We start from the raw sequence: 25,803 nt of genomic DNA, 5'->3' as shown, positions 1-25,803 counted from the left end.
CAGCCTGTCCATACCATAGTTACATTATGGGAATATTAATTTCAGAGCTCTTATATGATGGGTACTACTCTATGTGCTATCCGAACACTTAAAACTCATCGTAGCTCTGAGATGTTAGTACTATATTTGTCTCTCTTTTGTAGATGAGGACAGTGAGGCATAGATGAGTTCAAGCATTTTGCTTAACACTAAACAGCTATTAAGTGGTTAGTAAGTGTGGTATCATAAATTCCTTAGAGTATCAGAAAATGAATATTAAACATTCGCATTTTTAAAATACTACTGTAAAACAATTGTTTTGTGTTGAATCTCTGTGGGATTTATACCTAAATAAAATTCCCTCTGAAAAATGGAGCATTTGCACAGTGAACCATGTGCTGCCATTCTCACTCTCTCCTTAAAACATCAGTACGTGAACCTGTTAATGACCTTTGCTTGAGACAGGCTGTATCTGGATTTTTCAAAACATCTTGTTTCCTTTTTTTTTTCCTTTTCTCTCTCCCTCCCCCTCCTTCTTCCCTCTTCCTCCCTCTTTCTCTCTCTCTCTCCTTTCCCTCCTTCCCTCTCCTTTCCCTTCCTTTCCCTTCCTTTCTTTCTTGACGGAGTCTTGCTCTTGTCGCCCAGGCTGGAGTGCAGTAGCACAGCTCACTGCAGCCTCTGCCTCCCGAATTCAAGCAGTTCTCCTGCCTCAGCCTCCCGAGTAGCTGGAATTACAGGCGCCTGCCACCACGCCTGGCTAATTTTTGTATTTTTGATAGAAATGGGGTTTTGCCATGTTGGCCAGGCTGGTCTCAAACTCCTGACCTCGTGATCCCCCCGCCTCAGCCACCGAAAGTGCTGGGATTACAGACGTGAGCCACCGCGCCTGGCCATCTTGTTTCTTTTTATCATTTTCAATGAAATAGTTATAATCTTCATTATGTTGGCTTTTAAGTATTGTATTTAGCCTTTCTTCTTAATAGGTAGTTGTCAGGTCTTCAAAGGCAGACAGTGTCATCTGAAGTCAGTTTAACTGAGTACATTGCATTAGGTTTCTGCCCATTAGTTTATCTCATTTTTAAATGAGAAATAGGTGATTATAATAATGCCTACCTCTAAGATTGTTGAAAGGATTAGTTATTTTATGAATATCAAGTGCTGAGTGTAAAGCCCTATATGTTTTTGTTTTGGTTGATATTGACTGCACTGACTTTATTTTTGTATCTCATGCTGTGCTCTGGGGAGCACTTATTAAAAAGTCTGTGCTAAAGGATGTGGAGAGGAGTCTGATTCCAGACTTCTTGAAACTTTTTAGGAATCATACATACCATACTGATTATGTTAAAAGAAAAAATAATAGAATGGGAGTATTCAGGGAACATCCTGTCTGGGAGAACCTGGAAGGGGTAAATTTGATTGAAAGATGATTATTGAAACTGGGATTTTGATGATTTAGGGAGGAAAATGAGTATAGGTAGAAATGTTAGTCTTTTATTTATGTATTTTTCCCCTGGTATACTACCAGTAAATATTCAGTTGAGTATTTTAAAACATCACATTCTAAAAGTTATTTCATTTTTCTGTGCCTTTTGATTACCTTGTGTCCCTAGATGATAGTGAGAATAAGACCTAGTATACAAAATCTCACATATGAATTAGTGAAAGGATTATTTTAATGCTGTGAGGAAATATTTTGTGCTTTGATGGTCAGTAACTAATTTTATATGGGTGCTTGTTAGCAACAGGAACTCAGCCCAAAGTTTCTATTATAAAAGGATTTCCCAACAATCATTTATTTCTATCATCACTATTTTTGTTAAATATTAGTCAGCTTTAAAGTTGTTGGGAAATAACAAATCACTTGATGATTTTTGTCTTTTTATGGGAAACTTTTTGTATATATTTAATTCACTCTTCTCAGCCTTAACTGTGTTTCATCAAGATCATACTCAACTTTTCAACTGATCTTGTCCAGTTTCGGCATGCTAAAACTAGCTCATATCAGAGAAATCTCGCTCATTTTGGTCATCGTGGGGCCAGAATAGTATTATTTGGCTAGTACTGGGGTTACATAAATTTAGTTTAGACATAAAGTAATTAACAATTAAATTAGAAGAATTAATGTATGAAAATTGGAAAACAGACCTGGCAGTCAATAAGTACTGTGTCTGTAGGAGATAGATGTTACAGTCCTGTTGTTTTTAACTTGGAAATTATTTGGCTTAACACAATAAAGGTTACTTGAATTTAGCAACTTGTTCCTTTGTGCTTCATTTAATAAGTATTTGTTGAATGCCTGCTGAATGACTTTCCTAGATGATGATTTCAACGGACTGAATATAAAATTATCCTAATTTTCATATTTTATTAAAAAATAATTTGCTTTGAAAATGTAGGTTTTGTTGGACTCATGTTCAAGTTTTTAAAAGTTTTTTGAGGTCTACTTTTGTAACTGAGTCAGTGAGGAATTAAATTGTGTGAAATCTACTTTATGCCCAGTTTCTCAATGAACATTTCTTCAACTAATCTAAGATTATATGTACAACTGGACATGGTAATATGTCTAAGCTTTAATATTTGTCTTAAAATGTATATATTCACAACAAGCATGTTATTGGAACCTTGGTTTGCGTCAGTATGTAACACTTTTGAATTCTGTTTGGAGAAGTTTTGGCGTGTGAACTTTCACAAGAGCACAGTAGGAGCAGCAGTCTTATGCTCATTTGCTTGACTACAAATGCATAACTAAAAGAGTTTGTCAGCAGGGGTGGGACAGTCAGTATGCTCTAATCCTTCATGTTATAGAATCCCGTTGTTCAAACAGATACTGTAATTAGAGCATACTTTTAAACTTCATAGAGCAGTGACTCATAAAGTTTTTCAAAAATCCAAAACAAAAGTGGTTTCTCAAATATTGAGATTTTTTTTTACTTCGTAGTTTTACATCACTGTATACAGTGGCTTCAAAAATGAAATGGAAGCTATTTTATTGAAAAGTAGTAAAATTTAGTTATAAACAATGGGGTTAATTAGTCCTAACTTAGTAATAATGTTGGAAATATGCATTGTATATTAGTTTTAACAACCTCACCTATTTAAAACTTTAAAGACTAGAGGAATTTTATGTAAGTGAAATAGCTACAGATTTATCCTTTTTGTATGTATGTATCATTGTAATTTGATAGGTGAATCTCTCATTTAGGGAGAAAACATTTTTGTAGGTGCAAAGAGATCTGTTATAGCAGATGTTTCTCCCAGTTCTTGACATTATTCTGGATGTGACTTACTCAGAAATTCATTTATGGAGAAAGAATACTTGGCATGAAGTTAGGAGATAGGACGAATACAGAAAGACAAAACCAAATCTACTAAATAATCTCATCTACCCCTTTATCTGCCTTCAAAGTCCCCACCAGCTCTAGAATTCTGTGAGGACAAAATGTGCTTAGAATTCTACACAAAAATATTTAAAAGTAAAAAGGTAAAGTAAAAAATTCTAGAGATTCCACTATTCTGTGTTCTGTTTCTGATTTTTCACTATTTTATGATGCTGTTTTAGGACAATTTCTCATGTAGGTGATATGTTGTGCTAGGAATTAGTTGTTGAGGGTGCATGCTCTAAAGTTACTCTAGCTAGGTGTGGTAGCTTGGTGGTACAACACTTACTGCCTGACTTGACTAAATCATGTGAAATGTTGGTAAGACTGATAGTCCCATGTTCATGTAACTTACGAGGATTGAATGAGGTGATGTATTTATATTGCTTAGCATTGTCCTTGGCAAGCAGTAAGTGTTTGATAAAAGCTTAATTGCCATCATCATTTTCATTTTTAAGTTTGTTTATCATCACCTTAGGCTAATTTATCTCACCATAGTATACTTGTCAAGAATATAGACCATAATAAAGAATCATTAATAATTGTGACTATCTGCTCTGCCATCAAGTGTGAATGAATTATAAAGTTGCTTAATATGCTACTAAATTTTAATTTGCTGTATAAATAAAGCTATTTTCCATTTCCTTGGAACCTCTCTTGTTATTGCACCCTACCTTAAAAGATGGAAGATTAGTGGTTTTGAGCTCTGAACATATTTATACATATAGTATTTGTATGTAATTTGCCTTTGCTGTCACTTTGCTGTTATATTGAGATAGAACTTGAGTCTTGCAGTTTTAAAAATACTTTTGACCCATCTTGTTTCCTGTTCTTCTGATACGTCAAAACAATGTAGCACTGAGGTTTTAGAGTAAAAGAAAAGCAGTCTTTGATGGGGTGTGAAAACCGGACCTCGTAAGCGTTATTGTAGAAAATCTGGGAGAATTGACTAGAAGTAAGAGAACAAGAAATGGAGTAAAAATTGTCATGTACAACTGGTCACCAAGGAGAAAGAAAGAAGCAGTCCCAGAAACCAAGATACATGAGCAAGGGCGAATATATGAAGGATTATCTAAACAGACACAATAATCATGAGTACAGCAGAGCACTATGGGAAAGCTGCAGCATATTCATGCACAGTTTGATATTTGATTTTAATGATGCTCTTCAGTCATAAAAGTTCAGTTATTCAATTCGGTAAATACTTGTTTAGAGCCAGATATGTGTAAAATGAATGTGTACCTACTGTCAAGAGTATGAAAATCAATGAGACGATTCTGATATTCAACTTGGAGCAGACTTTCTAATAGCTAGAAAAAGACAATGCACAGATAACTAAGTTACTATATGATACAGAAAAAAAAAAGAAAAGTATTAAAGAAGGGGAAAGGAGGCATTGTAGATGTAGGTGATAGCTTCCATAAACTTATGGGTATCAAAATCCATGTTTGGGGAATGGCCAGTATACAGCATGGAGCAAATCTGAGCCTGTCATGGGAAGTGAATGAACACAGCACTTCAAGTTAGTGTGGATAGACATGAATGGGTGCATGTGCAGCAGCCAGTCTCTGTCAAAGCACAAGTAAGCCATGACTATGTTTCAGAGATTTCCTATAAAGCCGCAAGTTCTAAAAATCCACGCTGATTCAGAAAATTCATTCAGGATGAGTAATAGCTAAGACATAATTGTGGACAGATTTGAAGCAGGGAGGTATGAACCCCAGTTTGGACATGTGGAGTTCAGGCTGCTTTAGAGATTGAAGTACACATTTCTAGTTGGCAGTTGAATTGGAGGTTCAGAAATCAGGGGACAGTACTGTGCTGGAAAATGTAAATTTGGGATTATATTGATGCAAAACTGTGTTCTTCTATATTGCTGAAGATTTAGTGTCACATATATTATGAAATGATACTGCTTTTTAGTTACTGTAAAACAGACATTATGGTAGTCATGAGCTATTTTTTTCCACATCAGTATCTCAGCTGTTAACCCCTGAAAGATGATTTGAAACATAATTGTAAAAAGAAACGAATGCCTCATAGACCACAGTTACTGATAAATACAGCATTTTTGGTGTGCGTCCATATCGTCATCCCTCCTGTCTGCTTATTTCAACCTTTTCTGTGTCCTGATTTATTTATTAAAGTGAGAAAATGGGTTTTGCGAGTGGATTGTTACTATGGATATTTTGAGTTCACAAGTAACCATCCTATAATTGTATCTATACTTACTTTATGACTAAAAGAGGACCTTTTGGGGTGTGTTTTATTGATTTCTCTATAAAATTTGCCAATTCCAGATTGCCTTTATAATCTGCTTAAGAAACAGAATGAAATCACAGGGAGAAATAGTGTTTGTATTAAATAATTACTAAGCTCCAAATTCACTGAAGGAATTTACTTTAACTCTTCTTGAGCTGGAATGGACTACAGTAGAATAAATGTGGCTTCTGGGTAGCATGACCTCAAAGCCTTTTTTTGTGTGACACTTGCATGCATGAAAGATTTTCTGAGGCCTGATTTGGAAAACAGGGGTTGGTCAGTCTCTCTCTTCACACCTCACACCCTCCAAAACACTAAAAGAGGTGCTTTTAGTGTTTACTTTCAGTTGCTACATTGTTTGATTTTGAAGTGTCCACTTCATTTATTCCTTGTGGTGAAAACTCGGGGTCTTTTTGGTCTGGAAGCTCAGATCCCTCAGTTTTGCGTAAAATGTGTAACATTGATGATTTTTCTCCCTCTGCTTTCTTTTTCTTTATATTGGTAGTTGGACATCTGTCATTTCAGTTTCTGAACCTCTTGGACTAGTCTTCTACTATTACACAGTTCTGCACCATTTTTTTTTCTCTGTGTCTTTTGCTACTTAGAGGGAGAGTTCCTCAGTTTGTCTTCCAACTTTCTATCAAGTGTTTCATCTTTTCTCATATTTTTAGTTACAGGAGTTTCTATTTGTATTCAGAATTTTTAAATAGAGCATTCTTTACTTGTTTCAGCATTGTAGTGTTTTTTCTTAACTCTCTGAAGCCAGGGTCAGTTGTTCAAGTATCCTGTCCCCAAGATGTGGGCCTGGGTTCCCTTGCTCTGCATGTGGAGCAGGGGAGATGGCCGGCCAGCCCAGCCATCAGTATGGAAGTTACCCTGTCAACTGTTCTTCTAATGCAGTTTCAGCAAGTGTTTTACTTCCTTTTGGAATCAGTTTCTGGTCTGTTGCTGGGAATTGGGGGGTGCTTGATAGCTAGCCATTTGTGGATAGGGGATATGGGGATTGAGCTGCTGTTTCAATGAGAGTTCATCTAGTCCTGCAATCTCAGCCCCACCCTCACCCCGATTTTCACTGCTGCCCATTTCCTCCATATTTTTGGGGGGGATTGGGGGATTGCAAGGAAATAAGTTTCTTAACTAAAGTCTGCTAAATTTTAAGTTAACCATCTGCTTTCTAGATTCTTAATTTTTAAATGGTTTCCTTTCCCATTTTCTTATTTCTTATGAATTTGGACATCTTATTTATTTATAATAGACACAGGGTCTCAGTGTGTTTCCCAGGCTGGCCTTGAACTCCTGGGCTCAAGCAGTCCTCCTGCCTCAGCCCCGCAAAGTGCCGGGATTACAGGCATGAGCCACCGTGCCTGGCCGAGTTTGTACATATTAAACTCTACAGTGTTGTAGAAAAATTTTTGGTGGGAGTGGAAGTACACAATTCCCATTAATTTCTCCATCTTTGAAAGTTTTTGCTCTTTCAATTGTTTTTAAAAGTGTAAGCAAAAATGTTTAGTTTGAAGCCAACAGGGTAGATGTAGCTTTCTCCTGTTTTTATATTTTTAATTATCATTTAAGTTGTTGAGTTAATAAGAGTATGCATTGGCCAAGGTGTTTTACACCTTAAAAATGTATTCCTGCAATAAAGCAAAATGGCAAATACTGCAACTTTGTTTCTATCATGAAAATAATTATTCCTTTTAAATTCTCTGGCTTTTCTCCATGTATAACGGTTTCTGTGGCAAGTCACAATTTTAGTTTTTATTCTTAAGTTTTTCTCAAATATATTTTATTATAAATGTTCCTCCATTTTCATTGTATTAGTGTTTATATGCATCAGTGTTTGACACACACATAGAGCTTTTAATGTCTTTGTAATAACATCTGTATCACTTCTAGATTGGTTTGAGTGGCTTGATTGGTGGGGGGGACGGTCTCATTATGTATTGCATTTTTCTTGCTGCTTTGCATGCCTGTTAATTTCTAATTGTATGCCAGACTTTTACGTTGTTGGATGGATATTTTTATATTCGTATAAATATCTTTGAGCTTTGTCCTGGGACACATTTAAGTTAGTTGGAAATAATTTGAGGCATTTGGTCTTAATTTTAAAATGTATTTAGTTGTACTGGAACAATGCTCAGATTAGGTTTAGTTACTTCCTACCACTGAGGCAAGACCTTTCTGCGTGCCTTCCCCCCGGGGAATCATTGAAGTCTTTCAGTCTTGTTCTTTTCTAGAGCCAGGCACTTTGACCTGGAATCCTTTTGGGTGGTTCCTTCCCTGGCCTCTGGAATTTCCTCTTGAGTATGCAATGATCAGTGTTCAGCTGAATATTTGAGTGGCAGCTCTTCCAGGACCCTGTGAGCTCTGGCTGCCTCGGTTTCCCCCTCTTGTTTAGTCTCCTCATGGAGTTGTCTGGAGATTCTCAAGCCAGTGAGTGGGGGCAGTCGTAGACTTACCTCAGTTTTTCCCAACTCTTTGCATCATTTGTCCTTAGTTGTCTGATGTCCAGTGGCTTGAAATTTGTTTATGTGTTTTGCCAGTTTTTTGGTTGTTTCAGCAGGAAGGTGAATCTGGTTCCTGTTACTGTATCTTGCCTGGAAGCAGGAGTCCCTCATACATATGCATTTAGGCAGATAGGTGCACTTCTAGGCCCACCAAATAATGCCAGACTAGTAGCTTTTGTAGGTCTCTCTCCAAAAAAAAAAAAAAAATCATAATAATGAAATAAATAAATAAATAGAAATACGAATTTTGGTGAGAAAATAGTTAGCATTCTTGAACATAACAATTGAAATCTGGATAACAAAACTAATTTTTCTTGCCACAGTAGAGATATTAATGCACATTACCCCAAGGTTTCCAATTTCTTGATTCATTGACTCCTTGGTTTCCCCGTTAGTTTGCATGGTGTACCCTAGTCAAAAATAAATATTTCAGAATTATGTTTATTAAATATTTACAAACAATTAGTATTTATATTAAATAGTGAGTTGAAACACACTATACATTTTATTTGTAAATAACCACATTTTTACTAATAGCATTTGTATTTTCTTGAGTGCTGTTTAAATTCTCAAACTTTGGAATCAGATTTTTATACTGCCACCCTCTTTTCTTATTCCACATGGATTTTTGTTTGGACTTGATTTTTATTACAGCAACCGCTAAAACCTAGCTTTGTAAAGATATGACATCATCAAAAAGAATGTAATGTGACCTTAAGTTGAAACAGTCAGATATTCTTTTTTTTTTTTTTTTTTTTTTTTTGAGACGGAGTCTGGCTCTGTCGCCCCGGCTGGAGTGCAGTGGCCGGATCTCAGCTCACTGCAAGCTCCGCCCCCCGGGTTTACGCCATTCTCCTGCCTCAGCCTCCCGAGTAGCTGGGACTACAGGCGCCCGCCGCCTCGCCCGGCTAGTTTTTTGTATTTTTTAGTAGAGACGGGGTTTCACCGTGTTCGCCAGGATGGTCTCGATCTCCTGACCTCGTGATCCGCCCGTCTCGGCCTCCCAAAGTGCTGGGATTACAGGCTTGAGCCACCGCGCCCGGCCTGAAACAGTCAGATATTCTGAGCTGGTAGTTCACATAGTGTTGGACGGATGGTACCCCTGTAAAATACTGTGCTGACTCAGAGTTCACTCTTTGGAAATACATAGACGGCCCAGCATAGGATTGTGTCTGATTTTTTTTTTTTTTTCCTGTATTCCCTTAAAATATGTGGATACATTTTCATCCTAAAGATGTATTAATTAAAAATAAAGCAGAAGCATTTACTGTTAAAATCTATGTGAATTGTTGCAGAAAGCAGTTTTATTATGCCTGCTTTATTTTCTTTTATTGGAATCTAGCAATTAGGTAAATGGTAACTTCTAAAATAAAGGTCCAACAACAGCAGATATTTATTGTTTGCCTGGTACCTTGCTCTTTGCCAGGTGCATTTATATATGCCATTTATATACTACTTATATTCTTATTTTATTTAAAAACACTTTCTCGGCCGGGCGCGGTGGCTCAAGCCTGTAATCCCAGCACTTTGGGAGGCCGAGGCGGGCGGATCACAAGGTCAGGAGATCGAGACCACAGTGAAACCCCGTCTCTACTAAAAATACAAAAAAAAATTAGCCGGGCGCGGTGGCGGGCGCCTGTAGTCCCAGCTACTCAGGAGGCTGAGGCAGGAGAATGGCGGGAACCCGGGAGGCGGAGCTTGCAGTGAGCCGAGATCGCACCACTGCACTCCAGCCTGGGCAACAGCGTGAGACTCCGTCTCAAAAAAAAAAATAAATAAATAAAAATAAAAATAAAAAAATAAAAATAAAAACACTTTCTCTTAAAACAGCGATTCTGAAATTATGACCAACTCTATTTAACCTCCCTGTAGCTTGACCAGGTTTTCAACATGGGGATATTTCTTACTAGAAGACATTAAGGAAATGAAATACAGATATTCTCTATGAAACTAGTGTTTATGACTCGATTTAATTAAAGAGTAGCCTTACAGTTAATTTTAAAGTATGGTCTGATGGGAATGTAGATAAAACTATTTTCATAATTACCATATGAAGTACTTAAAACAAATGGCAGTCATCTTACACAATAACATCTATACGCAAAATACCTTTTCTAATGCTGAAGACAACCAATATCATTAAAAACAGTTGTAATGAAGTGGAAAGATCACTGAATTGGAGAATGAAAACTTTGATTCAGCTCCTAAATTGACAGCCTGTTAGCTGTGTGACATTGAGAAGTAACCCCCCTAACCTTGATGACCTTCTGTTTACTCATAAGTAAAATGCAGAAATAATATGTTTCTCAAAGTGTTTTTCATGGTAATGTAAGGACAGTATCAGATCTATGTTTCTTAGTGCATAGGAGCATGCTTGGGGCTGATCTTGTAGCATTTGGTTCTGTGCCTGGTAGAAAGTACGTGCTCAGCAAATACTTGTTGAATTAATTATCATTTGACCCAGTAGTATCACATTCAACCAAGCTTTGAGGACCCAGGAAAATAATTCCAAGACTTGTAATGCCGTCATAGCAAAATAATGCAAACACAGCTTAAATAATTGACAACAGGTTAGTATTATGAAAGATGTACTCTCTTTAAAGAGAAAAATTTTAATTGTGTACTCTGTAAATTTTTTAGGAGGAGCAAAATAGAGGCAAGCCCAATTGGGAGCATCTAAATGAAGATTTACATGTACTAATCACTGTGGAAGATGCTCAGAACAGAGCAGAAATCAAATTGAAGAGAGCAGTTGAAGAAGTGAAGAAATTATTGGTACCTGCAGTAAGTAATTTCCAGACCTTAGATTTGGGCCTTGTCCTTTTTTGTCAGTTTATTTTAAGTTATTGTGATGTTTATGAGGAATAGGTTATTGGTTGTTAGAAATTTTATTTAAGCATAAAATTAAAAACACCTAACTGATATTTCTAAGATAATAAAAACGTAAAGTTCATATTTAGGGGTCCTTAGATAGACATTAAAAGGGATTTTGGTAGGGTGACATCTCATAAGAAATTATCCAGACGCTTTTGTGTTCTCAGTTCTCCTTCCCTCCCGGTTTCTCTTTCCCCATCTCTTCCCTCTGCCCCTCTTCCTTGGGTTGGCTCCTTATTGTTACTTAACCCTTTAATATTTTTAGCAATAATAATTGCACTACTCCTAGAGTTTTTTTGTTTGTTTGTTTGTTTGTTTGTTTTTAACGGGAAATGAAAAAATAAATTACTGGTTTTCTGGGCCATTAATTTTTTTTTTTCTTATATTAGTAAAACTATATGGAAATGTGGACCCTAATTTGCTATTGAAAAAGCTAGGGCTGGGCGCGGTGACTCATGCCTGTAATCCCAACACTTTGGGAGGCTGAGGTGGGTGAATCACCTGAGGTCAGGAGTTTAAGACCAGCCTGGCCAACATGGTGAAACTGCATCTCTACTAAAAATACAAAAAATTAGTTGGGAATGTGCAGTCACCTGTAATCCCAGCTACTTGGGAGGCTGAGGCATGAGAATCGAGCCTGGGAGGCAGAAGTTGCAGTGAGCTGAGATTGCGCCACTGCACTCCAGCCTGGGTGACAGAGTGAGACCGTGTCTCAAAAACGAAAAGAAAAAACTAGGAATACTGTTAGTATTGTGTCCAACAAAAAGTATTGGCATTTTGTTAAGGTACCTGCTGCTTTTTATTTCCCAGATAGCCTATTCTTTATTACCCTAGTCATTTATTCAACAAGTAAACTTTTCCCATTATAAACATTTCCCATTAACTTGATGAAATTAATTCCTTGGAATAAAAGTTTTGTATAAATTCTGTTGATAGATTTTATTTTTAAAAAATGAGCAGGTTAAATATAAACTAAAATCTATATTTGTGTAATATTAAACCATGGAATCTTTCTCATTTTCCTTAATTGTGTGGTATTGAAAAACTGTACAGAAAAGGAGATTTTTGAAAGTATACTGGGCTATTAGTGTCATGATCAGAAAAAGTTAACATTGACTTTTATTGCTAAGTGTATCCAATAATATTCAGCTCATTTTATACTAAGCAAATGAGTTCATCTAATATAGCAAATAGATCAGTGTGTAGTATTGAAACTTTTACTGACCTATTAGATTTATTCTGATCATTCTGTAAGCCACTTTAGTTCTGAAAAGGTATTAAACTGGGAAAGAGCACTGAGTTAGAAGCTGTGTTTTTCAGAAAGTTAGTTCTGACCTCTCTGTATCTATTACCACACTTACAAAACCAGGGAGTTAGTGTAAATGACCTAAGGATCCTTTTGTTTTAAAAATTGTTTGTCTTTGAATACATATCTTGAGGTTGATTTGTTTTTGCTTTTTTTGCTAGAAGTATTTGTAGGATTAATCTTCATAGTTTGATGTGTGTATTCAGTAGTAGTATTCAGTATTCAGTAGTATCAGTGTATTCAGTAGTATTATCAAATTATCTTAATTTAAGTTCTTTTTATGAGAATACCATGGTAGGCTAGTTGACTGAAAAGACCAATCTTAACCACCCACAACACATGTTCTTCCAAAGTAAACTTTTGCCCTGATCATAGCACATACTACACAGATTTGAACTGTGCAGGTCCACTTTTTGAAGTGGATTTTTTTCAAAAATAAATCTATTGGAAAATTTTTTGGAGATTTGCAACAATTCGAAAAAATGCACAGATGAACCATGTAGCCTGAAATGTTGAAAAAAATTGGAAAAATTAGATACAATGCAAAAAATGTATGTATATGCTAGCCTGTTTTCTCATTTACTACCATAAAATATAGCAAAAAAATTATAAGTTAAAATGTATCAGACATTATACTTGAAAACACTTATTGTACATGGTGCCATTCACAGTCGAGAAGTGTCATCAGATGTCAAGATGCAGTATATTAAACCTTAACTGTAATACATAGTGCACTACTGCAGTAATTTCATAGCTGCCTCCTGTTACTATTATGGTGAGCTCAAGTGTTGCGAGTATTCACTTTAAATGCATTGTGACTCTCATCATCTCAAATGAGCTTTTCGTGTCTTTGGTAAATTGCATTATTGCGGTAAAAAGTGATCTCTCACAGTTCTTGAGTATTTTTAATCGTGTTTAGTATGAACTGTAAACCTTGAGTAGTACCAGGGAACCCATGGGAATTCCACTGGTGATGATGGAAGTGCTTCCAAGAAACAGAGATAAGTCATGACATTATGAGAAAAAGTTGAATTGCTTCATATGTAGATTGAGGTTCTGCAGTTGTGGTTACCACCATTTCAAGATAAGTGAAATCATTGGGGGTCGGGTACAGGGAAAGGAAAGAAGTAAAGGAAATTGGTGAAGCCACCTCTGCAGCTATGCCACAGAAACCTTGCACCTTTTGCAAATTATCTGTTTATCACCTGTTGAAGTTGCAGCTTTTATGTGGGTGCAGGATTACTATGAGAAAGGCATACCTATAAACTCTAATATGATTTGAGTAAAAACGAAGTCAGTATATGACAACTTAAAGCAAGAGGAAAGTGAAAGATCTAAAGCTGGAGAATTTATTACCAGCAAAGGATGGTTTGATAGTTTAAGAAAAAGGTTTGGCTTTAAAAAGTGTCAAGATAACAGGAAAAACAGCTGCTAAGCAAGAGGCAACAGATGAGTTCCCAGATGCCATTAAGAAAATCATTGAGGAGAAAGTTCATCTGTGTGAACAGGTCTTTAATGCGGATGAAAGCACCCTATTCTGGGAGGGGAAAATGCCATAAAGGACATTTATTAGTAAGGAAAAGAAGTGAGCACCAGCATTTAAGGCATGGATAGGCTAACTCTACTGTTTTATGCAAATATAAATCAGGTTTATGATCAGGACTGCCCATATCTATAAACCTGCTAATCCCTGAGTCTTGAAAAGATAAACACCAGCTTCCAGTCTTTCAGTTGTACAGCAAGATGGCCTGGACAATGAGAACCCTTTTTCTAGTTTGGTTTGATCGATGCTTTGTCCCTGAAGTCAGCGTACTATTGTCAGTAAGGGGCTACCTTTTAAAGTTCTTTTGAATTTTGGGCAATTCCCCTGGCCACCCAGAGCCTCATGAATTCAACAGTGAAGGCATCGAAGTGGTGTACTTGCCCCTAAACACATCTCTAATTCAGCTTCCAGGTCAGGGGGTCATAGGGACCTTTGAGGCTCTTTACATATCGTACTCTATGGAAAGGATTGCTAGGGAAGAGAACCCATATAGAACATCATGAATGTCTGGAAGGATTACATCGTTGAAGACGTCATTATTATTACAGAAAAAGCCATGAAAGACGTCAAGGTTGAAACAATAAATTCCTAGCGGGGGGGCAAAATTGTGTCCAGTGTTGGCGCATGACTTCACTGGATTTGGTGCAGAGCCAGTCAAGGAAGTCCTGAAAGAGATAGTGGATGTGGCAGAAAAGGTGGTGGGTGAAGGATTTTAAGATGTGGATCTTGGAGAAATCTTAAGAGCTAATAGATGCCACACCAGAGGAATTAACAGAAGACGATTTGATGAAGATAAGTGCTTCTTAACCAGTGCCAGACAGTGAGGAAGATATAGAGGAAACAGTACCAGAAAACAGGTGGACGTTAGACTGTCTGGCAGAAGGGTTCCGATTATATAAGACTGCTTTGGATTCTTTTACGACATGGGTGATATGGGCATTGAAACTAAAGTAAATGGTGGAAAAAGGATTGGTATTGTATAGAAATGCTTTTAGAGATATGAAAAAGATAAAAGGCAGAAATTATTATGTATTTCTGTAAACTTACATCAAGTGTGTCTGCCTCTCCTGCCTCCCCTTCCACCTCCCGACCTCTTCTGCCTCTACCACTGATGAGACAGCAATACTAACAACTCCTCCTCCTCTTCAGTGTGAAGGCTACAAAGATAAAGACATTATGGTGATCCATTTTATAAATAGTAAATGTATTTTCTCTTCCTTATGATTTTCTTAACATTTTCTTTTTAAATTTAATTTTTTTTTTTTTTTTTATTTTGTAGAGAGAGGGTCTCCCTACGTTGCCCAGGCTGGTCTCAAACTCCTGAGCTCAAGTGATCCTCCTGCCTCTGGCTCCCAAAGTGCTTGGATTACAGGTGTGAGCAACCACACCCCGCTTTAATAACATTTTCTTTTCTGTAGCTTACTTTATTGTAAGAATACAGTATATAACACATACAAAACATGCAAAATATATGTTGATCAGCTGTCAGGCTTCCAGACAACAGTGGACTATTAGTAGTTACATTTGGGGAGAGCTGAAAGTTACACAAGGATTTTTGATGCGGTCTGTGTCCCTAACAACCTAACCCTCCCTTGTTGTTTGAGGATCAACTGGGTATTGTTAGTATCTTTAAAATTTTCTATTTACCCAGTCACCTATAATCTCTTGTCTTGCTTACCATTTTTATTTCTAGTGTTTAGCATAGTGCCCAGCACATAGCAATAACCTAGTAAACTGAAAAATAAATGATTGAATCTTGTCATAAGGTAAAATCAGTTCCTTCATCTTCACTATAGAAATGCATAAAATAACTGAATTTTCCTGAAGCATCAAGCGATTTGGTTTTTTACTTAAATAAATGTGGGAGACAGAATACATTGTATTTTTGAGAACTCACTTCCTGGTTTTTGAATCCCAGCTTTGTGACTTTTAACCGTCTTAATTGTCTCGTCTATGAGATTGGAACATGGCCAGGCATGGTGGCTCATGCGTGTAATCCCAACACTTTGGGAGGCTGTGGTGGGAGGATCATTTGAGGTTAGGAATTCGAGACCAACCTGGGCAACATAGCAAGACCCCTTTATACAAAAAAATTTACAAAGTAGCTGGGCTTGGTAGCACATGCCTGTGGTCCCAACTACTTGGGAGGCTAATGTGGAAGGATCACTGAGGCCAGGAAGTTGAGCTATGATAGCACCACTATACTACAGCCTGGGTGACAGAATAAGACCCTGTCCCTTAGCGGGGAAAAAAGAAGATTGGAGCATTATAAACCCCTATAGTTCTTGTGAAGATTAAATGAGGTGATACATGGAGAATACTTAGCATAATACCTAGCACATACTTGCTTTATAAAAGTTTGTTGTTTCTTTGTGATGTTGTCTAATACTGCTTTGCAATTGTATTCTTTAAAAATGCTGATTATAAAATGAATGCATTAATTCAAGTTGGAGAGAAAATGTACAGAAATAGCAGTTCCTTGCCAACTCAATGTTACTGTTTTTACAGAAGTTGCTTGGACTTCTATAAAAATGCAACATAAGGCTCATTAGTTTATCATTGCCTAAATATTTTCAAAGGCGGATATTTTATCTTGAAATTTACCTTTAATAGTGATGCTCATAATTTTGTATTGTTGACAGTTTAAGTAGCAGATGCTCAGTTACCTTGTGGATTAACAGAAATTACAGGTCTTTTGTTTTGGAATTCTCAGTTACACTTTTCTTGTTCCTTCAGTATTCTGTTGGGCAGTTTAGACTTTGTAACTTGTTACCATGGTCCCGAAAAAACACCAAGTTCAGTCAGGTTACTTCCTGTCTCTCTCAGATTTGCTTACCTTCCTTCATCCCCATTGCCTTTACCTACTTCAAACCATGTCTGTATCAGAACCCCACAACTGGTATTCCTTCTTCTGTGGCCTCTCAAACCCATCTTTATTTTGTAGTCTGTCATTACCTTTCCCTGCTTGAAGATTTTTTAGTGATTCCTCCTTACTCTGAGAAAAAAATACAGAACTCCTTAGCACGGCCTACAAGTTTCTTTGTGATTTGCCATAGCTTACCTTTCAGGTTTCTTTTTTTTTTTTTTTTTTTTTTTACTTTTTGCTATACCTGAAGCACACACTTACATGTACACATCTTCCGCATCCTACCACAGCTTGAGTCGTTCTGTATTTATTGGAATTTCTTAAACCTTCAGTCTTCTCACCTCTGGGCCTTTGTAGTTCATTCAGCAAATGTTAATTGAATGCCTGCTATAGGTTAGACACTGGGACAGCTGTGGAGGATACACCAATGATAAATAAAAGCTGACCAGCAAAGTGCCTGCCATCCTGAAGTTTACCTTCTGATTGGGGTTGGATTACTGACAATGAGGAAAACAAATACAAGCAATATTCTGTTGTAACAAAGTGCTGTGAGGAAAAATAAAGCAGAATAAGGGAATAGAGAACTGAGATTAGGGAACTACTATTTTATATGGGCTGGTTAGAGAAGGTGACATCTAAGAAAAAACTTAACCGAAAAGTGCGGTGGCCCTGAGGCATGTTCAGAGAGTATCGGGGTCCAGTGAGGAGCTTAATGAGCAGGCTGAAGAGCAGTGGGAGTTGAAGTCAGTGGGGACGGGAGGCACTGGCAGATCCAAGGCCTGTAGGCCTGGTAAGGAGATTGGGTTTTAGTCTGAGATGAGAAGATGTTTATTGGAGGAATTTGAGGAAAGGAGGGACAAAGTGTAATTTGCATTTCAAAGGATCATTCCAGCTGCTGGCCTTAGAACAGACTTTGAGGGCAGTGGGGAAAGCAGAGATTCCAGTAAGCAAGTCTTTGCAGTTGAGTTAGAGATGAAAGTGACTTGGAGTAGTGTTGAAGGTGCTGAGTAGTCAGATCATAGATTTTTTTTGAAGGTAAAACAGATAGGAATTTTGACAGACTTGGCATGATATGATATGTGATAACTTCAAGCAATTGGAGTTGTCATTTATTTACACTTTTACAGAAGCAGGTTTGGGAAGAAAGTCAAAAAATTGGATTTGGAAGTATAAAAGTTGATAGCAAATGTTGAATGGGCATTTGGTTGTAACAGTCAGGAATTAGGTGAGAAAGTGGAACCTAGAATATATAGAATTAAGAACTGTCATTAGATCAAAAGCTTTCTGAGCTATGAGACTGGATGTATCATCAAGAAATTGAATATAAGTGTAAAAGAAAAATTGAGGACTAAGCGTGGGGTGCTTCACCATGTAACAGGAAGAGGAGGAGGATCCAGCAAGGGAGAGCAAAGCGGGGAGCCCCTGGATTTGGAGGAGAGTTGGGAGCCAGTCCTGGAAGTCACGCTTAGACCTTATAGGTGGGAGCAGGAAATCATCAGCCATTGGATTTGGCAAGTAGTGGTCATTGGTGACCTTGCCAGTCAATTTGCTTTTTTTTTTGGAACAGTGGGGTTAAAAGTGTCACAGGCATGGGTTCAAGAAAGAATGGCACAAAAGGAAAAAGAACCGAAATTTCCACCTCCCCTCCAAAGATTTTAATGTGTTTATAAATAATCCTTCCAGTACTTTGGCCTCTCGGCTCTTTTATATTGCTTCACCTCCAGTGATCGTATCTTCCACTCCAACTCAGTCACTCAACCTCCTGGTAGTTCCTGAGACCTGTTCATTACCACTAAAGGCACCTTCCTAAATAGGCAGCGGCAGAATGTCCAGCAGTGAACGTTTCCCGTCTCCTCAGTGGAAGAGATGCTGCATCAGTTTGTCAGTTAATTAACTTGTGCGTATGTACTTGAAGGATCAGTCTCTTGAAGTAGAATTACTAGGTTAAAGGGTAAGTGCATTTTAAATTTTATTATTTTGTTCATGTTAAAATTTCTAAGTTGCCTTCCAGAAAGTTTGTACCAATTTACTGTCCTGCCAGTATTGCACGAAAATGCCTATTTCTCAACACACTCTCAAACCCTGGATATTATCAAACTTTGATCTTTGCTTTTTCTAATAGGCTTTTTTTTTTTTTTAAGCCCTTTAATTTAAAAAAATGTGAGTAAAATCTTGGTTCTTACAACTATTTGTTATTTAGGTCAGTTTTTATATTAAGGAGCTTTGTGGTACTTATGTAACATGAGATACTTTTGTAACGTAAGAACTTTATTTTTATCTTTAATGTTCACATCTTGAACTTTTTTTTTTAATGGGAAATATTCCATTTACATTATCATATAAAGAATGAGTAAGTTCTTTTTTGGAAAGATAGAGTAAATTCTTTTTTAGAAAGACAAAGAGTTTTGTGTATTTTAATGGTTTTTTGCCCATTGTGTTAGGTATTGTATAGCAAAAAACATCTAGTCCAGGCTTGAGGGTCCTAGCGGGGTGGAGAGTAGAGAGGTGTAGACTTTTTGCTTCATATACTTTCATAAGGAAATGTAATAAATATTTTGTATTTTTTCATCTGCTGAAAAGGCTAATAAATCTGATTAAAGATTGTACTTCCTTCTCTTTGTGATACAGTTCTAATTTTTAAAATAATTTTGAAGATTTTAATGTTTCATCAATTTGCATAACTTTACATGTAACTAAATGTTTAGCAAATGAGTTCAAATCTTTTCAATTCGTGTTTGGGTTTCCAAACAGTATGGTAGACTTTTCTTTGTTTTTTTACCAACAAGTGTGCAAAAACCCAGAGAAGCTTGAACATTATAAGGGCAATTATACTTGTTTCTTTTCAGAGAACAGTTCAGTATTGTAATTATACTGCAAAAGTAATAAGGGTTTTGAGATAATCACACACCATTTATTATTAGAGTCAAATAATATTTTACCTGGAGAACATGTTTACTCTGAAAATGACACCAGTTTAGTTTTAGATGTTTCTTTGATTTTGATAGTTTACTTTTATCCCTTTTGTTTCCTGGTGACAAAACATTCAATAACTGGGCAAGAGTTGTTTCTCTAGTTATATGTAGGTTTTTATCTGGTCTAAATTGGTTGACTTCAAATAATCTACTTTTTTTTTCTTCTTGATTCAATCTGGTTCTAGAGTTTTATCAGTTTTATCAACCTTTTTGTAAGTATCAGCTTTTCGTTTTGTTGATTTTTCTCATTTTTTTCCTGTTTTATTGATATCTGCTTTTACATCTTTATTCTACTAAGGTTTAATTTTACTTGGGGGCATCTTAAAGGTAGAAGATCAGTGATTTGAGACCTGTCTTTTGTACTTGTGAGACTATTCTTTTAAGGATATACATTCCTCTCTGAGTAATGCTTTAGCTATAGCCAACAAATATTATTATGCTGTATTTTCATTATCATTCAGTGCAAAAGTTTTTTCCAGTTTTCTTTGTAATTTCTTCTTTGATCTGTGTTTTATTTCCAAATGTTTCCAAATATTTGAGACTTTTCTATTTATCATATTGTTGTAGATTTCTAATTTATTATGCTCAGTATGTATATGGTAAGATGGTAGTCTTTTTTTAATCTAGTAATAACTTTTTGATAGCCCAGCAAATGGTCTGTTTTGATGAATGTTTCACATACACTTAAAAGAATGTGTATTCTGCAGTAGTTGGGTGTATATTCTGTATTGTTTATAGATGAAGATAGTTGAAAACACTCAGATCTTCTCCCGTGTCTACCCTTTTTTTTTTTTTCCTTTTCTCTAGTTTTGTCAGTTTCTGAAAGAGGTGTGCAAAAATCTCCATTCGTTCATTGTAAAGATATACATACCAGTGTATTCTTCTTGATGGCACTGAAAGGGCAAAAGAATCTGGTGTACATGTACATGCATGCGTATCTATGTATGTAATCCGTCTATTATAGCTTATACAACCTGTATGAACATGGTTTGGCATCATTAAAAAAGTTTTACTCTATTTCATTTCTTATGGTATTAACTTTTTCCTTGTTTTAATTTTGAGGTCTTTATTTTTTTCTCCCCAAATACCAGTTATTTCATGCAGCATGTTTTCTGTAAAGACAGTACTAAACAGTATGGCCTACTTGCCTTAGAGAGACTTTGTAAAGGTAGTAATTATTATTTTAATTATGTGGACTTGCAGGGCACATACACGTTCCTTCTTCCTCTTTTTGCATTTTATGTGTTTAACCATGTATGGGCTGGTTACTTGCAACTGCATGTCATTTGCAAATTCAATTTGTGATCCCAAGAGGCACCATACCAAAAGAGAGTACTTCTGTTCCCTCCCTACAAAATGTACCCTGTTTGCTAGTCGTCATCTTGTCAATATAGGCTTTTATTTACAAGGAATAGTAGCCCCCCCAAAATTACGTAATTATTTATATAACATTACTTAAAAAATAATATGTATAAAACTTTCTCTCCACACACGAGCACACATTATGGGAATGCTTCTCAGGTATCGGATCCCATCCTTCCTCCTTCCATTAATCCTCATTCATCTAGTTGGAAAGTAATACATGATATTTCTTAGTCAAGACTTTATATGGATACATATTCTATTATCTTTTGTGATCTTCTCAGAAGAGACCTAAAAACACAAGAAGGGTCTGGGCACGGTGGCTCACGCCTGTAATCCCAGCACTTTGGGAGGCCGAGGCAGGCGGATCACAAGGTCAGGAGATCAAGACCATCCTGGCTAACATGGTGAAACCCCGTCTCTACTAAGAATACAAAAAAATTAGCCAGGCGTGGTGGCAGGCACCTGTAGTCCCAGCTACTCGGAGGCTGAAGCAGGAGAATGGCGTGAACCCGGAAGGCGGAGCTTGCAGTGAGCTGAGATCCTGGCACTGCACTCCAGCCTGGGTGACAGAGCGAGACTCCGTCTCAAAAAAAAAAAAAAAAAAAAGCGAAATTGGAGGAATATTATGCTGATATTAAAATTGAGAAAGTAGAGATGAGGGATCCTGTATCTTATTTTCACTATAACTTGCCCACAGTTTTAATAGGAAGTGGGGAAGTAAAAGATTTCCACTGGGGAGATAGGATACTAATCTGAAAGGGCTAGACTGAGGAGCAGTTTACCTGTATTATAGAAATTAAGTGATTTCAGGCAACTGAAGTTCATTGATGTTGTCTCATAATTTAAAACAAACTTTGGCACACAATATGCCTGCAGACCTAGACATTTCATAAAGTGTTGAAATAACAGGTCTTCCTTATGGTGAGTGAAATTGTGTGCTTGTTTTCTCTGTATGTTTACTTTATAGGTATTTGAGAGCTTGAATATAGATCAATTTTTAACATATAGCTGATCTCTTTATATATGTGGAGGTCAGTACTATAAAAGTAAATGATCTAATAGATGAAGACAGATTTCCACCTGCGGGTTTTGAAATTTAACGTTGTCAGGAATATTATGACATTTGAAAGTATTCATCAAAACAAAAGTAATTTTAATTCATTTTCAAATAACACTACATGTTATAGAAATTTAGGATAATAGAAAGGCATCTGTCACAAAATGCACTTTTTAAAAGTTTGCATTTCATGTTCCCCAAAGGTTCTTTTCTGTCTGCCATATGTATTTGAGTCATAATTAGCTGAGTATTAATTATAACCTGGAAATGTTAAGAGTTAATGAATGAGAAGGTAACAGACATCGTGACTATAGAGATATAGTAATTTTATCTTTGATTTAGTTCTTTAACCAAATTTGGTGGCACTGCATTTATTTAGTTCTTGATCAAATATTGATAATTGAAATTTGTGGTATTGTTGGCCTCCTTTTCATTTTATTGGGAGAGAAGGAGAGGTATTAAAAGATATATTAAAAGACATCTAGAGGTAATGTACTGGCTCCTTGATAGAGCTGTAATGGGAAAGAACATCTCTCATGTAAAGAAAGGTGTTGTTACTGGTTTCTACCTTGCACAGCTGTTTTAATCTGAATGGGAAATCTGTCTGGGGACCCAGAGTGCGGTAATTAGCAGTCTCTTCAGAGTGTCAGAGCAGAATTACCATTGTAATGGTTTAGCTGCAGGATAAAAGGATTGAATTTGGGACTGCCTGTCTGCCAACCTAAATTAGTTGCCATGGGAATTTTCAAATGTGAGAGGCGTTTACTTAAAGCATTTTGGCGGGTTTGAATAAACTCATAAATTATAGGTTTGAAAGAAGCCAGTCCTTGCTTTCTCTCATATAGGCAAAACTGTATAGAAGGCTGATAGCTTCTTAAATTCTTAATGAGAATGAGTTGATCCATGTTCCCATGCAGGCGATCAGCTTGTTCAGGCTTGTTTTTTCACTAAATATGATACAATAAGCACATTTGAGGAAAGACATTTTGTTCCAAGTCTCTAGAGGAAAAAAGTGACAACTCTAGACGTAAATTTCCCGTCTTAATTTAAATATATTTTCAGATAATGCTGTTATGCTGATTCTTTGTTTTGCTTTAACAAACATTAGCCAGATACTGACTTTAATTTTACTCACTGCATGTAATACATATATATTTTTTCCTTTGTCATAGTTTTTCTCTCAAAGTAAGAACATTTAAAGCCCTTTTGGAAAATAAGATACTTAGGTTTATAAACTGGATTATTCAGGTTGCATGTAAATACAACCTGCATATACATGGGTTCCGCACCCATGGATTCAACCAATGAGGAAATTCCACAGAGTTCCAAAGAGAGCAAAACTTAAATTTGCATCCTTCAAGCACTACATTGAATCCACATGAATGAAGTGATATGTGGGCATTGCATTAGGTATTACAAGTAGTCTAGAGATGATTTAAAGTAGACTGGAGCATGTGCGTAGGTTATATACAAATACTATGCCATTTTATATCATGGACTTGAGCATTCATGGATTTTTGGTATCTGTAGATTTTGTTGTTCGGGAACCAATTCCCCACAGATAATGAGGGACAACTGTACTTTCAGAGAGAGCTTCAGCTCTCCCCTGTCTCTCAAAAGAATTAAATTTTGGTGTAGTGACTTTTTAGTGAGAAAATGTTCCTGCACATGTCTAAGGTGATGAATATCACTACGCTTTGTGTGACCTCACTCATCCTCAAGATATCAGTAATAGTAGTTCTTACATTGGTGGTTTGTGTCTACCCTTCAGAAAAACACCCGAAGTACAGTTTATGCCAGAAATTTCGAGACCGTAAAATACTTTTAACAAAATAAACAAGGTCTTTTTGGAGGTCTTAACATTGTCAAGCCACTAGGGTACAGTTTCATAAAGCAAATAATAATTTGGTTGTTGCTAACCCTAGTGGCCTGAAAATGTGGATGTGTCTTTCAAAAATGTTTCACCGGGGAAATGTGGGTATTTTGGGGGAGAGAACAGTTGCTCAATTCAGGTGAGAAAGAGTAAAATATTTTTTAAAGTACAGTTTTTTTTTGTTTATATATTAATCTTTACTGGTCAGTGTGTAATCACACATCAGTGTAATCTGATTAAAATCCTATAGCTCTGGCCGGGCGCGGTGGCTCAAGCCTGTAATCCCAGCACTTTGGGAGGCCGAGACGGGCGGATCACAAGGTCAGGAGATTGAGACCATCCTGGCTAACCCGGTGAAACCCCGTCTCTACTAAAAAATACAAAAAACTAGCCGGGCGAGGTGGCGGGCGCCTGTAGTCCCAGCTACCGGGGAGGCTGAGGCAGGAGAATGGCGTAAACCCGGGAGGCGGAGCTTGCAGTGAGCTGAGATCCGGCCACTGCACTCCAGCCTGGGCGACAGAGCGAGACTCCGTCTAAAAAAAAAAAAAAAAAATCCTATAGCTCTAAGATAACTGTTGAACCATTAATAAAACTTGACTCATTGACAGATAATATCCTAAAATCTCATTTAAGTGTAGAATACAAAGACCGATGTAGTCCTTACCAGAGAGCTCTGTAATTTCTGCAGAGCTCCTTGGAATCACAGCCATCACTTGTGTGCTGCGTATAAGGTAGTCTCATGGGTGTATGCTGTTTTGGGAAAAATGACGGTGGAGAAAAGCACTGCGGAAATTTAAATGTGCTGATTTTCTTTCTTGTGAAGAGGGACAATTCTGAGTAAAATCCAGTTCTAGATCAGGGTCACAATTTTTATATTCGATCTCCATGTTTTAGGTGTGTGGCTTTTTCTGCCTTAGGACAGCAGGCACATTGTCCTAACTAGAATTTTCACAAATAATTAAAAGTACCTTTATTTGGGTGCCAGTCCATACAGACAGATTAAGAAGTTTGCCAAGGTACAGGTTTTAAGACTTCCCTCAACATCATACCATAATTACCTAAATCACTGAGCAGCTATATAAAGCTTTGCTTACTGTCTGCCCAGCCGTAATGTTGCCTGGCAGTGACTCTGGCTTCTTAAACACAACAGAGAGCTTTTCCTTAAACTTGGAGGTTTAGTTTGATCGGGCTTCTTGGTGATAAAAAATACGTCTTTTTTCCGGTAACTGTGAACAAGCTTTCCCAAAAGGAGACTCTGTATGAATAACATCCTCCTCCTGATTCTTGTAAGGATTCATTGAGGAACCGCTTCTTTCAACACAAGGTTTTGTTGAGGTTGACAAAAGGTTTAGACATCTTGTAATTCTAAATTTTAGGTGTTGCAAATATAAAAAAAAAAAAGGGACCCTGGGCATAGAATAATAGGACCTAGGAAATATTTATTAAATTAAATATTTATCCCCAGGAAATACTTTTGCATTTATAAAGGAAGTCCTTTTACTTTAACTTGGTATTCCATGCACCCTCAGAATTTGCATGTTTAGTTTATAACATTTTATAATTGCTTATACCTGTTAATTTTAATGTTAACTATTTTATGATATAAATATATAATTATATATTTATGTAATTATATAAAATATTAATATTTATATCCCATACAGTTCTCATTGGTTGGGATAATGCATTGGTTGGGGTTTTTAAAATTTCTTTATTAAATGTATGATATTCTACACAGATACTGTAAAATTAATTTCAATACATATTTTTAAATAATGATCATTTATTAGAAAAATAGGCGAGTGAGTTCTCAGTATATTTTCTT

At 36.6% G+C, this 25,803-nt stretch overlaps 1 protein-coding gene across 6 annotated transcripts in view; it reads left to right on the top strand.

Annotated features, from left to right (window-relative positions):
* Positions 1-25,803, top strand: part of LOC105487524 (QKI, KH domain containing RNA binding) — a 166,685-nt gene that overhangs the window by 110,483 nt on the left and 30,399 nt on the right. For all 6 annotated transcript variants that reach the window (XR_011623272.1, XM_071096243.1, XM_071096242.1 and 3 more), the window contains exon 4: positions 10,763-10,906. Coding sequence is in view for 5 of the 6 variants with exons in the window: in XM_071096243.1 (XP_070952344.1) it covers positions 10,763-10,906 (144 nt within the window). In the remaining variant the exon portion in view is untranslated. The remainder of the gene's footprint in view (positions 1-10,762; positions 10,907-25,803) is intronic.

Source organism: Macaca nemestrina, chromosome 5 (assembly GCF_043159975.1).
Source record: "Macaca nemestrina isolate mMacNem1 chromosome 5, mMacNem.hap1, whole genome shotgun sequence".
Classification (NCBI taxonomy): Eukaryota; Metazoa; Chordata; class Mammalia; order Primates; family Cercopithecidae; genus Macaca; species Macaca nemestrina.
Note: the sequence above shows the minus strand (reverse complement) of the source record. Positions and strands in the feature narration are given on the sequence as shown.